Source organism: Hypanus sabinus, chromosome 9, assembly GCF_030144855.1.
Source record: "Hypanus sabinus isolate sHypSab1 chromosome 9, sHypSab1.hap1, whole genome shotgun sequence".
Classification (NCBI taxonomy): domain Eukaryota; kingdom Metazoa; phylum Chordata; class Chondrichthyes; order Myliobatiformes; family Dasyatidae; genus Hypanus; species Hypanus sabinus.
This window is the reverse complement of record NC_082714.1, coordinates 70659827-70672441: the sequence shown is the minus strand read 5'-3', so window position 1 is coordinate 70672441 and position 12615 is coordinate 70659827. Positions and strand designations below refer to the sequence as shown.

The following is a 12615-nucleotide window of genomic DNA, read 5'->3' as shown; positions in this document are numbered from 1 at the left end:
ATGGCTCCTGGTCTCTAAAGCACGTTTGAATGAAAGATCATAAGGTGTTGTGCCATAATGTAATGGACATACTGGACATTTAAGTGTTTGGAGACCTGATCAGGATCATCCCACACTACCGAAATGGACCACAGGAGCAGACATGGCTTCCAAATCCTTCAATTCAAGAGAGACAGAAGCATCCTCCACTTACCAGCCATTGACCCCTGCTTTCTGCAGCTCTGAGATGCCAAAAGACAGTGATCCCATGAAATCATTTCGGCTGGTTAGATCCCAGTCCCATATTCCAATAGACAGCCTGCGGTCCTTGTCTGAATCCTTTAGATTGCTGTTGAGGGAACATTACATGAAGACCAAGAGTTAGGAATCAAGAGGGGCTGGGGTCACAGGAGGGATCATTGTAATAACCAAGGCAAGTGTGTGGGGGAAAGTGTTTCCCACAACCCGAAAAACAAGTGCCCCTCATTACACCACCTGGATGGTCTCAAAGCTCATCACTTCTTTTTGGATTCCCGACCTAACCAATTCCCCTCTACCACCACTCTCCTCCGTCTAGCGGAATTAGTTCTTACTCTCAATAATTGCTCCTTTGGCTCCTCCCACTTCCCCCAAACCAAGGGTGTAGCCATGGGCACCCGCATGGGTCCCAGTTCTGCCTGCCTTTTTGTTGGCTTTGTAGACAGTCCATGTTCCAAGTCTATACGGGTATCCATCCCCCTCTTTTCCTTCGCTACATCGACGACTGCATTGGTGCTGCCTCCTGCACGCATGCTGAGCTCGTTGACTTCATTAACTTTGCCTCCAACTTTCACCCTGCCCTCAAATTTACCTGGTCCATTTCCAACACCTCCCTCCCCTTTCTTGATCTTTCTGTCTCCATCTTTGGAGACTGCTTATCTACTGATATCTACTATAAGCCTACAGACTCACACAGCTACCTGAACTATTCCTCTTCCCACCCTGTCTCTTGCAAAAATACTATCCCTTTCTCACAATTCCTCCATCTCCACTGCATCTGCTCTCAGGATGAGGCTTATAGGACGAAGGAGATGTCTTCCTTTTTTAAACAAAGGGGCTTTCCTTCTTCCACTATCAACTCTGCTCTCAAATGCATCTCTCCCATTTCCCGCACATCTGCCCTCACCCCATCCGCCCGCCACTCCACTCGGGATAGGGTTCCCCTTGTCCTCACCTACCACCCCACCAGCCTCCAGCTCCCAAGTATAATTCTCCGTAACTTCCGCCACCTCCAACAGGATCCCACTACCAAGCACGTCTTTCCCTCCCCCCATCTTTCTGCTTTCCACAAGGATCGCTCCCTACACGACTCCCTTGTCCACTCGTCCCACCCCCCCCACCGATCTCCCTCCTGGCACTTATCCTTGTAAGTGGAACAAGTGCTACACCTGCCCTTACACTTCCACCCTCACCACCATTCAGGGCCCCAGACAGTCCTTCCAGGTGAGGCGACACTTCACCTGTGAGTCGGCTGGTGTGGTATACTGTGTCCGGTGCTCCCAGTGTGGCCTTTTATATATTGGTGAGACTCGACGCAGACTGGGAGACCATTTCACTGAACACCTATGCCTGGTCCACCAGAGAAAGCAGGATCTCCCAGTGGCCACACATTTTAATTCCACATCCCATTCCCATTCTGATATGTCTATCCATGGCCTCCTCTTCCGGCAAGATGAATCCAAACTCAGTTTGGAGGAACAACACATTATATACTGGCTGGGTAGCCTCCAACCTGGTGACATGAACATTAACTTCTCTAACTTCCGTTAATGCCCCTCCTCCCCTTCTTACCCTATCCCTGACATATTTAGTTGTTTGTTTTTTTTCTCTCTCTCTCTGCCCATCACTCTGCCGGTTCTCCATCTCCCTCTGGTGCTCCCCCCTTTCTTTCTCCCGAGGCCTCCCGTCCCATGATCCTTTCCCTTCTCCAGTTCTGTATCACTTTCACCAATCACCTTTCCAGCTCTTAGCTTCATCCCACCCCCTCCGGTCTTCTCCTATCATTTCGCATTTCCCCCTCCCCCCACTACTTTCAAATCTTTTAGTATCTTTCCTTTCAGTTAGTCCTGATGAAGGGTCTTGGCCCGAAACGTCGACAGTGCTTCTCCTTATAGATGCTGCCTGACCTGCTGTGTTCCACTAGCATTTTGTGTGTGTTGTTTAAATTACCAGCATCTGCAGATTTCCTCGTGTTTGCCCCTCAGCAAAACACTCAGTGAGGCACAGTTTATTTTTGGGGGTGGGATTGGTCCATCTCTTAGTGTTCTTGAGGCAGGCACCTCAACTGCTGCCACAGTCACATTCAGGGCTTTGACAGGAAATTGAAGGAACATTCTACTTGCAGAGAAAGAGGAAGGGATCAGTGTTCCCATGTGTATGTGCTCCCAGCTACTGCCTGTCGAAGATACACACACGATACCTGTAGTATGTTTACATGAAGAGAGAGAGAGAGCATTCAAATCAGGCTGATTTATTAAGAATGAGTATTTTATGGAACATGGAGTCAGGTAAATATTAATCTGGAGACAAAGGGATCTGCAGATCTGATAATTCAGAGCAAAGCATTATCTGTGGTGAAGGGATAGAATTTCAGATTGAAACCCTGGTTTAACAGATGCTGCTCAGTCTGCTGAGTTCCTCCAACAGACTCTTTGTTGTCCCAAATATTAATCTGGGAATGAGATTACATACATTCACACACACAGTCAGCTCCTGCTAACCTACAGCCCTAACATCACCCCTGCTCATACAGTCAACTCCATGTTGTCTAACAGTTTGTCCATGAGTTGCCCTTACAACGTGAAGCTCTCATTCCAGGTTGGGTTGAGGGAACACTTAATGGTCCTGGTTTTCTGCTTGCTCTCACTCTTCGGGTCAGGAATCAGCTTCAACTTCACATAGGGGTCAGAGAGGCCATTGGGGTCCATTGGTACAAGGTTCCGGGCTTCTTTCACTGCACAAAGACACAAAGCAAATAGACAGACTTAATACACAAGGTACAGTATTACACAATCATAGACAAAGTATACCATCCAATACCCAGTTGACCCATGATCTTCAAATCCCCCCATTTTCTCTCCTATCCAATCCTACTTTAACCACACTCTTCACTAACCCACCCCAACTCCAACCCTACCCCTGAACTCTCCACCTACCACAGACTATAGCCCAATCCGTCTTCACTCCATCCCCATCACAGGTGCACCAGCTTTCCCCACCCTTAGGGACAGACTGGGATCAAGTAGCATGTGTGGGACATGCTGACTGCCTACAATCACCATCCCAACACTGATCTGGTTACCCCAACACACCATGCTACCTGATCATAAGACCATAAGACGTAAGAGCAGAATTAACCTATTTAGCCTGTCGCGTCTGCTCCATCATTCAGTCACAGCTGATTCCCCTTTTCCCCTCCTCCATAACCTTTGTTGCCGTGTCCAATCAAGAACCTACCAAGCTCTGCCTTAATACCAATGACCTGGCTCCACAGCTGCCTGTGATAGTAAATTCCACAAGTTCACTGCCATCTGGCTAAATAAATTTCTCCACTTTCTACCAGGGAAAACATCCTTTGCACATCAACCATGTACGGGCCTTTCAACATTAGAAAGGCTTCAATGAGATCCCCCTCAACCTTCTGAATTCCAGTGAGTACAGATTCATAGCTATCAAATGTTCCTCGTATGATAACTCAGAATCATCCTTGTAAACCTCCTCTGAACCCTCTCCAATGCCAGCACATTTTTTTCTTAGATGAGGAGTCCAAAACTGTTAATAGTCAAAGTGAGACCTCATCTGTGCCTTATAAAGCCTCAGCATCACATCCCTGTTCTTGTATTCTAGACCTTTTGAAATGAATGCTAACTTGGCATTTGCCTTCCTCACTAATGACTCTACCTGCAAGTTAGCCTTTGGGTTGTTCTATACAAGGACTCCCAAGTCCCTTTGAACCTCAGATTTTTGGATTTTCTCCCCATTTAGAAAATAGTCTGCACTTTTATTTCTACAGCCAAAGTGCATGACCATGCATTTTCCAACATTATATTTCATTTGCCACTTTTTTACCCATTCTCCTAATCTGTCTTAAGTCCTTCTGCAGCCTACCTGTTTCCTCAATACTACCTGCTCCTCCACCAATCTTAGTATCATTGCAAACTTGGCAACAAAGCCATCTATTCCATCATCTAAAACATTGATATACAACATAAAAGTAAGCAGTCTCAACACTGACCCCTGCAGAACACCACTAGTCACTAGCAGCCAACCAGAAAAGGATCCTTTTATTCCCACTCACTGCCTCCTACCAATCAGCTAATTCTCTAACCATGCCAGTAACTTTCCTGTAATACCATGGGCTCTTAACTTGATAAGCAGCCCCATGTGTGGCACTTTATCAAAGGCCTTCTGAAAGTCCAAATATACAACATCCACTACATCCCCTTTTATCCATTCTAATTTATCTAGTGTCCTCAAAGAATTCCAACATGTTTATCAGACAAGATTTCCTCTTAAGGAAACCACATTGACCTTGTCCTATTGTCCTATGCCACGAAGTACTTCATAACCTCATCCTTTAACAATTGACTCCAACATCTTCCCAACCATTAAGATCAGGCAAACTGGTCTATAATTTCCTTTCTGCTGCTTTCCTCCTTTCTTAAACAGAGGAGTGACATTTGCAATTTTCTAGTCCTCTGGTATCATGCCAGAGTCCAATGATTTTTGAAAGATCATTACTAATCCCTCCACAATCTCTACTGCAACCTTTTTCAGAACCCTAGGGTGCAGTTTATCTGATCCGGTTGACTTATGTACCCTTAGGTCTTTCAGCTTTTTGAGCACCTTCTCTCTTGGAATGGTAACTGTACTCACTTCTCTTTCCTCATACCCTTCAACATCTGGTACACTGCTAGTATCTTCCACAGTGAAGACTGAAGCAAAATACACATTTAGTTCATCTGCCATCTGCTCGTCTCCCCATTATTATTTCTCTGGCCTCATTTTCTAGTGGGTCCATATTTGCTCTCATCTCTCTTCTATTTTTACATAATTAATAAGCTTTTACTATCTATTTTGATATTGTTTGCCAGCTTTCATATTTAATTTTTTCCCTCCTTATGATCCTTTTAATTGTTTTCTGTAGGGATTTAAAAGCTTCCCAATCCTCTGTCTTGCCACTAATTTTTGCTTTGTTGTATGCCCTCTCTTTTGTTTTTACATTAGCTTTGACTTCCCTTGTCAGCCACGGTTGTACTATTTTGCCATTTGATTATTTCTTTGTTTTTGCAATACTTCTATCCTGCACCTTCCTCATTTTCCCAGAAACTCACATCATTGCTGCTCTGTTGCCAGCCCTGCCAGCATCTCCTTCCGATTTACTTTGGCCAAATCCTCTCTCATATCACTGTAATTTCCTTTACTCCACTGAAGTACTGCTACATCAGATTTTACTTTCTCCCTATCAAATTTCAAGTTGAACTCAATTATATTGTGATCACTGCCTCCAAAAGATTACTTTACCTTAAGCTCCCTAATCATCTCCAGTTCATTACATAATATCCAATCCAGTATAGCTGATCCCCTAAGTAGGCTCAACAACAAACTGACCTAAAAGCCATCTCATAGGCATTCAACAAACTCACTCTCCTGAGATCCATTATCAACTTGATTTTCCCGATCGACATGACTAAAATAATGTTGCCCTTTTGACACGCCTTCTCTAATTCCTATTGTAATCTGTGGACCACATCCCCACTACCGTTGGGAGGTCTGGATATAATTGCCATCCAGGTCATTTTACCCTTGCAGTTTCTTAACTTTACCTACAAGTATTCAACATCTTCTGATCCTATATCACACCTTTCTACTGATTTGATGCCATTCTTCACCAGCAGAGCCACGCCAACCCCTCTGTCTACCTTCCTATCTCTACAATACAACGTGAAACCTTGAACATTCAGCTCCCAACTACAACCATCCTTCAGCCATGATTCAGTGATGGCCACAACAACATACTTGACAATCTGCAAAAGCAACAAGATCATCTACCTTATTTCTTATACTTCATGAATTAAGATACAACACTTTGAGTACTGTACTTGCTACCCTTTTGATTTTGCATCCCTAATGCACTGGTTCTCACCTTGATGGGTGTTATTTTGTCCTATCATCTGCCTACCCTTCCTGACAGCCTGACTGCATGCTATCTTTGCTTTTTCACCATCTATCCTACCCTGTGTCCCTTCATTCTGGTTTCCATCTCCTGCCAAATTAGCTTAAAACACCCCCAACAGCTCTAACAAACCTGCCCATGAGAATATTGGTTCAGGTGCAATCCACCACTTTTGAATAGATACCTCCCACAGAAGAGATCCCAATGATCCAAGAATCTGAAACCCTGACCCCTGCACCAGCCTCTCAGCCACACATTAATCTGCCAGATCATCCTGTTTCTGCCACATGGGGCAGGTGGCAATCCAGGAATTACCAACCAGGAGGTCCTGCTTCTTGGCTTTCTGCTTAGCTCTCTCAATTCTCTTTCCAGGACCTCTTTGCTTTTCCTTCCTATGTCATTGATACCAATATGTACCAAGACATCTGGCTGCTCTCCCTCCCTCACCAAAATGTTGTGGGCTCTATCCAAGACAAGGCAACATGCCATCCAGGGGTCCTGTTCACGTACACAGAATCGCCTGTCTGTTCCTCTGACTATTGTGTCCCCTATCACTACCGCTCCCCTCTTCTCCCTCTTTTCCACGCTCAATGCCAGTAACCTGGTCTTGGTGGCATTTCCCTAGGAGGCTATCCTCCACAACAGTCTTCAAAATGGTATGCTTATTATTGAGGGGAATGGTCACAGCGATGCTCTGTGCCAACTGCCTCTTCAAATTTCCATTTGTCCTGATAGTCACCCAGCTACTCGCCTCCTTCAAATAAGGGGTGGCTACTTCTCTGTAACTCTGATCGATTATCTCCTCACTCTCCCATACAAGCCAAAGGTCATCCAACTGCTGCTCCAGAACTCTAACACGGTCTTCAAAGAGCTGCAGCTGAATGCACTTCATGCAGATGTAGTTCCCTGGAGCAGCGCAGGGAGCAGGCAACCTTCCTGCCAACAGGAGTTGGTTGACAATATACAGCCACTTTGGGATGGAGTGTGTGAGGATATAGATACAAACGGTGGGGAGGCCTTACACTTTTGTACCAAGCACCACACTGGTGTCCCTCTGATCCCTCACTACTCCAGTCCCAGTAGCTCATACTCAGCCCCTGCAGCTTACATATTCACCGCTCAGCTGCGTGCTGCTGTGCTGGGTTCCTGTGTGAGCCCCTGTCCTCTGCCAAACCTCCTACAGCAAACATGAAGAAATCTGCAGATGCTGGAAATTCAAACAACACACACAAAATGCCGCTGGAACACAGCAGGCCAGGAACCATCTATAAAGAGAAGCACTGTCGACGTTTCGGGCCGAGACCCTCCGTCAGGACTAACGGAAAGGAAAAATAGTAAGAGATTTGAAAGTAGTGGGGGGACGGGGAAATGCGAAATGATAGGAAAAGACCGGAGGGGGTGGGATGAAGCTAAGAGCTGGAAAAGTGATTGGTGAAAGTGATACAGAGCTGGAGAAGGGAAAGGATCATGGGACGGGAGGCCTCGGGAGAAAGAAAGGGGGAGGGTGGAGCACCAAAGGGAGATGGAGAACAGGCAGAGTGATGGGCAGAGAGAGAGAAAAATAAACAAACAACTAAATATGTCAGGGATGGGGTATTAAGGGGAGGAGGGGCATTAATGGAAGTTAGAGAAGTCAATATTCATGCCATCAGGTTGCAGGCTACCCAGCCAGTATATAAGGTGTTGTTCCTCCCACCTGAGTGTGGCTTCATCTTGACAGTAGAGGAGGCATGGATAGACATATCAGAATGGGAATGGGATGTGGAATTAAAATGTGTGGACACTGGTAGATCCTGCTTTCTCTGGCGGATCGAGCGTAGCTGTTCAGCGAAACAGTCTCCCAGTCTGCATTGGGTCTCACCAATATATAAAAGACCACACCAGGAGCACCGGACGCAGTATACCACACCAGCCGACTCACAGGTGTAGTGTTGCCTCACCTGAAAGGACTGTCTGGGGCCCTGAATGAAGTGAGGGAGGAAGTGTAAGGGTAGGTGTAGCACTTGTTCCGCTTACAAGGATAAGTGCCAGGAGAGAGATCTGTGGGGGGGATGAGTGGACAAGGGAGTCGCGTAGGGAGCGATCCCTGCGGAAAGCAGAAAGATGGGGGGAGGGAAAGACGTGCTTGGTAGTGGGATCCCGTTGGAGGTGGCAGAAGTTACAGAGAATTATCCTATAGCAAAGATCAACCGATTCTGTGTATAGAGTGACAGCAGTAGAGACTGGGGGGAAGAGCAGGAGGGGGAGAGGTGGGCTGGTGGTGGAGAGAGGAAGGGAGGGTGAGGGGAAGAAGGAAGGGGAGTTTGGGACAGGGCGGGGTAGAAGAATGAGTTCGCAGAGAGGCTGTAGAAGGGGAGAGAAGGGCGATGGAGTAGAGGGAGACAGAGTAGGAAGGCTTTGACTCGAGAGGCTTCAGCGAGCAGAGGCTGAGGACGAGCTTCACTCCAAGTGAGGTAAGGCCGGGTAAGCTCCTTTAATTAATTTAATTACCTTAGGAGTAGTTAATGGAGACAGCAGTTAGGGCAGTTGAGTGCTCTGTTTGCAGTATGTGGGAAGTCAGGGCGAGCACAATTGTCCCTGATGACTACACCTATAAAACGTGCATCCAGCTACAGCTCCTGACAAACCATGTTAGGAAACTGGAGCTGCAGCTGGATGAACTTTGGATCATTTGGGAGGCAGAGGCAGAAATAGACAGGAGTTACAGGGAGATAGTCACCCCTAAGAGTCAGGAGGCAGGTATCTGGGTGACTGTCAGGAGAGGGAAGGGGAATAGACAAAATGAGAAGAGCACCCCTGTGGCCGTTCCCATCAATAATAAGTATATCATTTTGGATACTGTTGATGGGAACAACCTAACAGGGACAAGTTGCAGTGGTTGCATCTCTGGCACTGAGACTGGACACTCAGCTCAGAAGGGAAGGAGGGAAAAGAGCACAGCAGTAGTGTTAGGGGATTCGATCACTAGGGAGACAGATAGGAGGTTCTGTGGAAGAGATCGAAAATCCCGAATGGTCTGTTGCCTCTCTGGTTTCAGGGTCTGCAATATCTCGGATCGAGCTCTCAGTATTCTCAAGAGAGAGGGTGAGCAGCCGGATGTCGTGGTCCATGTAGGGACCAATGACGTGGGTAGGAAGAGTGAGGAGGTCCTGAAAGGTGAGTTTAGGGAGTTAGGCGCCAAGTTAAAGGACAGGATCTCCAGGATAGGAATCTCAGGCTTGCTAACAGTGCCACGTCCAGGTGGGGTTAAAAATTGGAAGACAGTGCAGATCAACGTGTGGCTGAAGACATGGTGCAGGAGGGAGAGCTTCAGATTTATAGATAATTGGGCAGTTTTCCAGGGAGGGTGGGACCTGTTCCAGCAGGACGGTTTACATCTGAACTGGAGGGGGACAAATATTCTTGCAGGTAGGTTTGCTAGAGAGGCTCCAGTGGATTTAAACTAGATACAAGGGGGGAGGGGAACCAGAGTGTAGGAACAGATGTATGGGAGAAGGACGAAAAAGAAGACAGTAAAGTTCTTTGCATCATTAGAGATAAACGGAAAGTAAGAGGTGGAGAATTTCCTAAATGCATTTATTTTAATGCTAGGAGCATTGTAAGAAAGGTGAATGAGCTTAGAGCATGGACTGATACCTGGAAATATGATGTTGTAGCTATTAGTGGAACATGTTTGCAGGAGGGGTGTGATTGGCAACTAAATATTCCTGGGTTTCATTGCTTCAGGTGTGATAGAATCAGAGGGACAAGAGGGGGAGGTGTTGCATTGCTTGTCAGAGAAAATATTCCAGCAATGCTCTGGCAGGGTAGATTAGAGGGCTCATCTACGGAGACTATTTGGGTGGCACTGAGGAATGGGAAAGGTGCAGTAACACTTATAGGGGTGTATTATGGACCACCTAATGGGGAGCGATAATTGGAGGAGCAAATTTGTAAGGAGATAGCAGATATTTGTAGTAAGCACAGGGTTGTGATTGTGGGAGATTTTAATTTTCCACACATAGACTGAAGCCCATTCTGTAAAAGGGCTGGATGGTTTGGAATTTGTAAAATGTGTGCAGGATAGTTTTTTGGAGCAATACATAGAGGCACCAACTAGAGAAGGGACAGTGTTGGATTTCCTGTTAGGGTATGAGATAGGTCAGGTAACAGAGGTATGTGTGGGGGAGCACTTGAGGGCCAGTGATCACAATGCCATTAGTTTCAATATAATTATGGAGAAGGATAGGACTGAGATTTGAGATCTCAGCGTTGAGATTTTTGATTGGAGAAAGGCTAACTTTGAGGAGATGCGAAAGGATTTAGAAGGAGTGGATTGGGACAAATTGTTTTATGGGAAGGATGTAATAGAGAAATGGAGGCCATTTAAAGATGAAATTTTGAGGGTGCAGAATCTTTATGTTCCTGTTAGGTTGAAAGGAAAGGTTAAAAGTTTGAGAGAGCCATGGTTTTCAAGTGATATTGGAAACTTGGTCTGGAAAAAGAGAGAGGTCTACAATAAATATAGGCAGCATGGAGTAAATGAGGTGCTTGAGGAATATAAAGAATATAAAAAGAATCCAAAGAAAGAAATTAGGAAAGCTAAAAGATACGAGGTTGCTTTGGCGAGTAAGGTGAAAATAAATCCAAAGGGTTTCTACAGTTAAATTAATAGCAAAAGGATAGTGAGGGATAAAATTGGTCCCTTAGAGAATCAAAGTGGACAGCTATGTATTGAGCCAAAAGAGATGGGGGAGATTTTGAACAATTTCTTTTCTTCGATATTCACTACGGGGAAAGACACTGAATTGTGTAATATAAGGGAAACAAGTAGGGAAGTTATGGAAACTATGATGATTAAAGAGGAGGAAGTACTGATGCTTTTAAGGAATATAAAGGTGGATAAATCTCCAGGTCCTGACAGGATATTCCTTTGGATAGTGGTCGCCAACCCATCGATCGCGATCGACTGGTCGATCTTTGAGACTTTCCTAGTAGATTCCGAAAAAAATGAAAAATAAATACACAAATACTGTTGAGAGATTGTTTCTGGGTTGCAGGGTTTTAGTTCCGTTCTTTCTGCCCAGTGCGCAATTGTCTAGCTGCCCCGCCACACAGTGTACCTCAGTGGACCCCAACCACCGATGCGAGGAAAGGATGTGATTTGGTGATATGAAATGATATGAGTCAGCTGCACCTTTCCTCATTCCCTGTCACGTCCACTATTGAACTTGAATACAAGCAAGGTCATCAGTCGCCCAAACGCAGTGACCCCCTCGCACCAGAGATCACTGGTTGGTTTCAGGTAACCAGCTGCCTCGCACGGCTGGTGGGAAATACCGTTGCTACTGGCCTGGAGCGCGGACAGATGGGCGCCACCTCTAAACCTGCTTAGCACACCGAATGGCGTGGGGAACCCGATGCTAAGACATTCGTAGACAACCTAATTTAGGCTCAGGGTTTCGTAAGTAGCAGAGCAGTTACCTCACTGCGATCTACTGAAAGTTGTTCCTCAAGACAAACATATATCGGTTAATAGATCCTACAAGGGGAGTGGGCATGTGTCCTGTTGCACTCCTTGCTCGGTCAGTCACACTCTCTGGACTGCAACCACCGCGGCCCCGGCACGGGGACCTTCGCACCTTACCTTGTCCTCTCACCCTATCCACAACCAGCTGCACCCGGACAAGGTGTCTGGCGGCAAGCAGGAGGCTGGAATTTGGGCCCGGAGGCTGTCTAATGAGGCAATGAAGCCCTCAAAACTGCTTCAGTACCCTGAGTCCAAGCACTCTGCACTTAAAGACAAACCTGTTGAGCTTTTACAGCTGAAAAAAACGTAAGCAAGCAGGACAAAAGCTAAGTGCTGAGAGCCACGTAAACTAAATTGCGGAATAGACTGGACATAAGGAACCTGCTTCGAGTATCGCTGTATTCCCATCATGTTTAACAACACCCTGCCAACCAAACCCCCCCCCCGGGCAGCCGGTCTGCAAGAATATTGTCAATATTAAACCAGTCCGTGGTGCAAAAAAGGGTGGTGACCTCTGGTGTACATACATTATTTCTGCTTCTGGGTTGGAGGGTTTTAGTTCCGGTCTTTTCTGCTCGGTGCGCATGCGTATGACTAATTGATTTAGTAGGTCAATCTTGCCTTTCAGTAAGGCCGAGGTAGGGGATCTAGAGCTTAAAAAGGTTGGTGACCACTACCCTAGGTCCTTGAGGAAAATTAGTGTAGAAATAGCAGGGGCTCTGACAGAAATATTTCAAATGTCATCAGAAATGGTGATGGTGCCAGAGGAATGGCATATTGCTCATGCTGTTCCATTGTTTGAAAAGGCTTCTAAGAGTAAACCTACAATTATAGGCCTGTAAGTTTGACGTCAGTGGTGGGTAAATTAATGGAAAGTATTCTTAGAGATGGTATATATAATTATCTGGATAGA

General features: G+C 46.0%; 1 protein-coding gene across 3 annotated transcripts in view; it reads right to left on the bottom strand.

Annotated features, from left to right (window-relative positions):
• The window catches only part of LOC132399478 (protein kinase C beta type), a 346894-nt gene that overhangs the window by 95363 nt on the left and 238916 nt on the right, over positions 1–12615 (bottom strand). For all 3 annotated transcript variants that reach the window (XM_059979897.1, XM_059979895.1, XM_059979896.1), the window contains 2 exons: positions 2815–2971; positions 194–328 (listed from right to left, as the gene is read on the bottom strand). In XM_059979897.1, coding sequence (XP_059835880.1) covers positions 194–328; positions 2815–2971 — 292 coding nt within the window. The remainder of the gene's footprint in view (positions 1–193; positions 329–2814; positions 2972–12615) is intronic.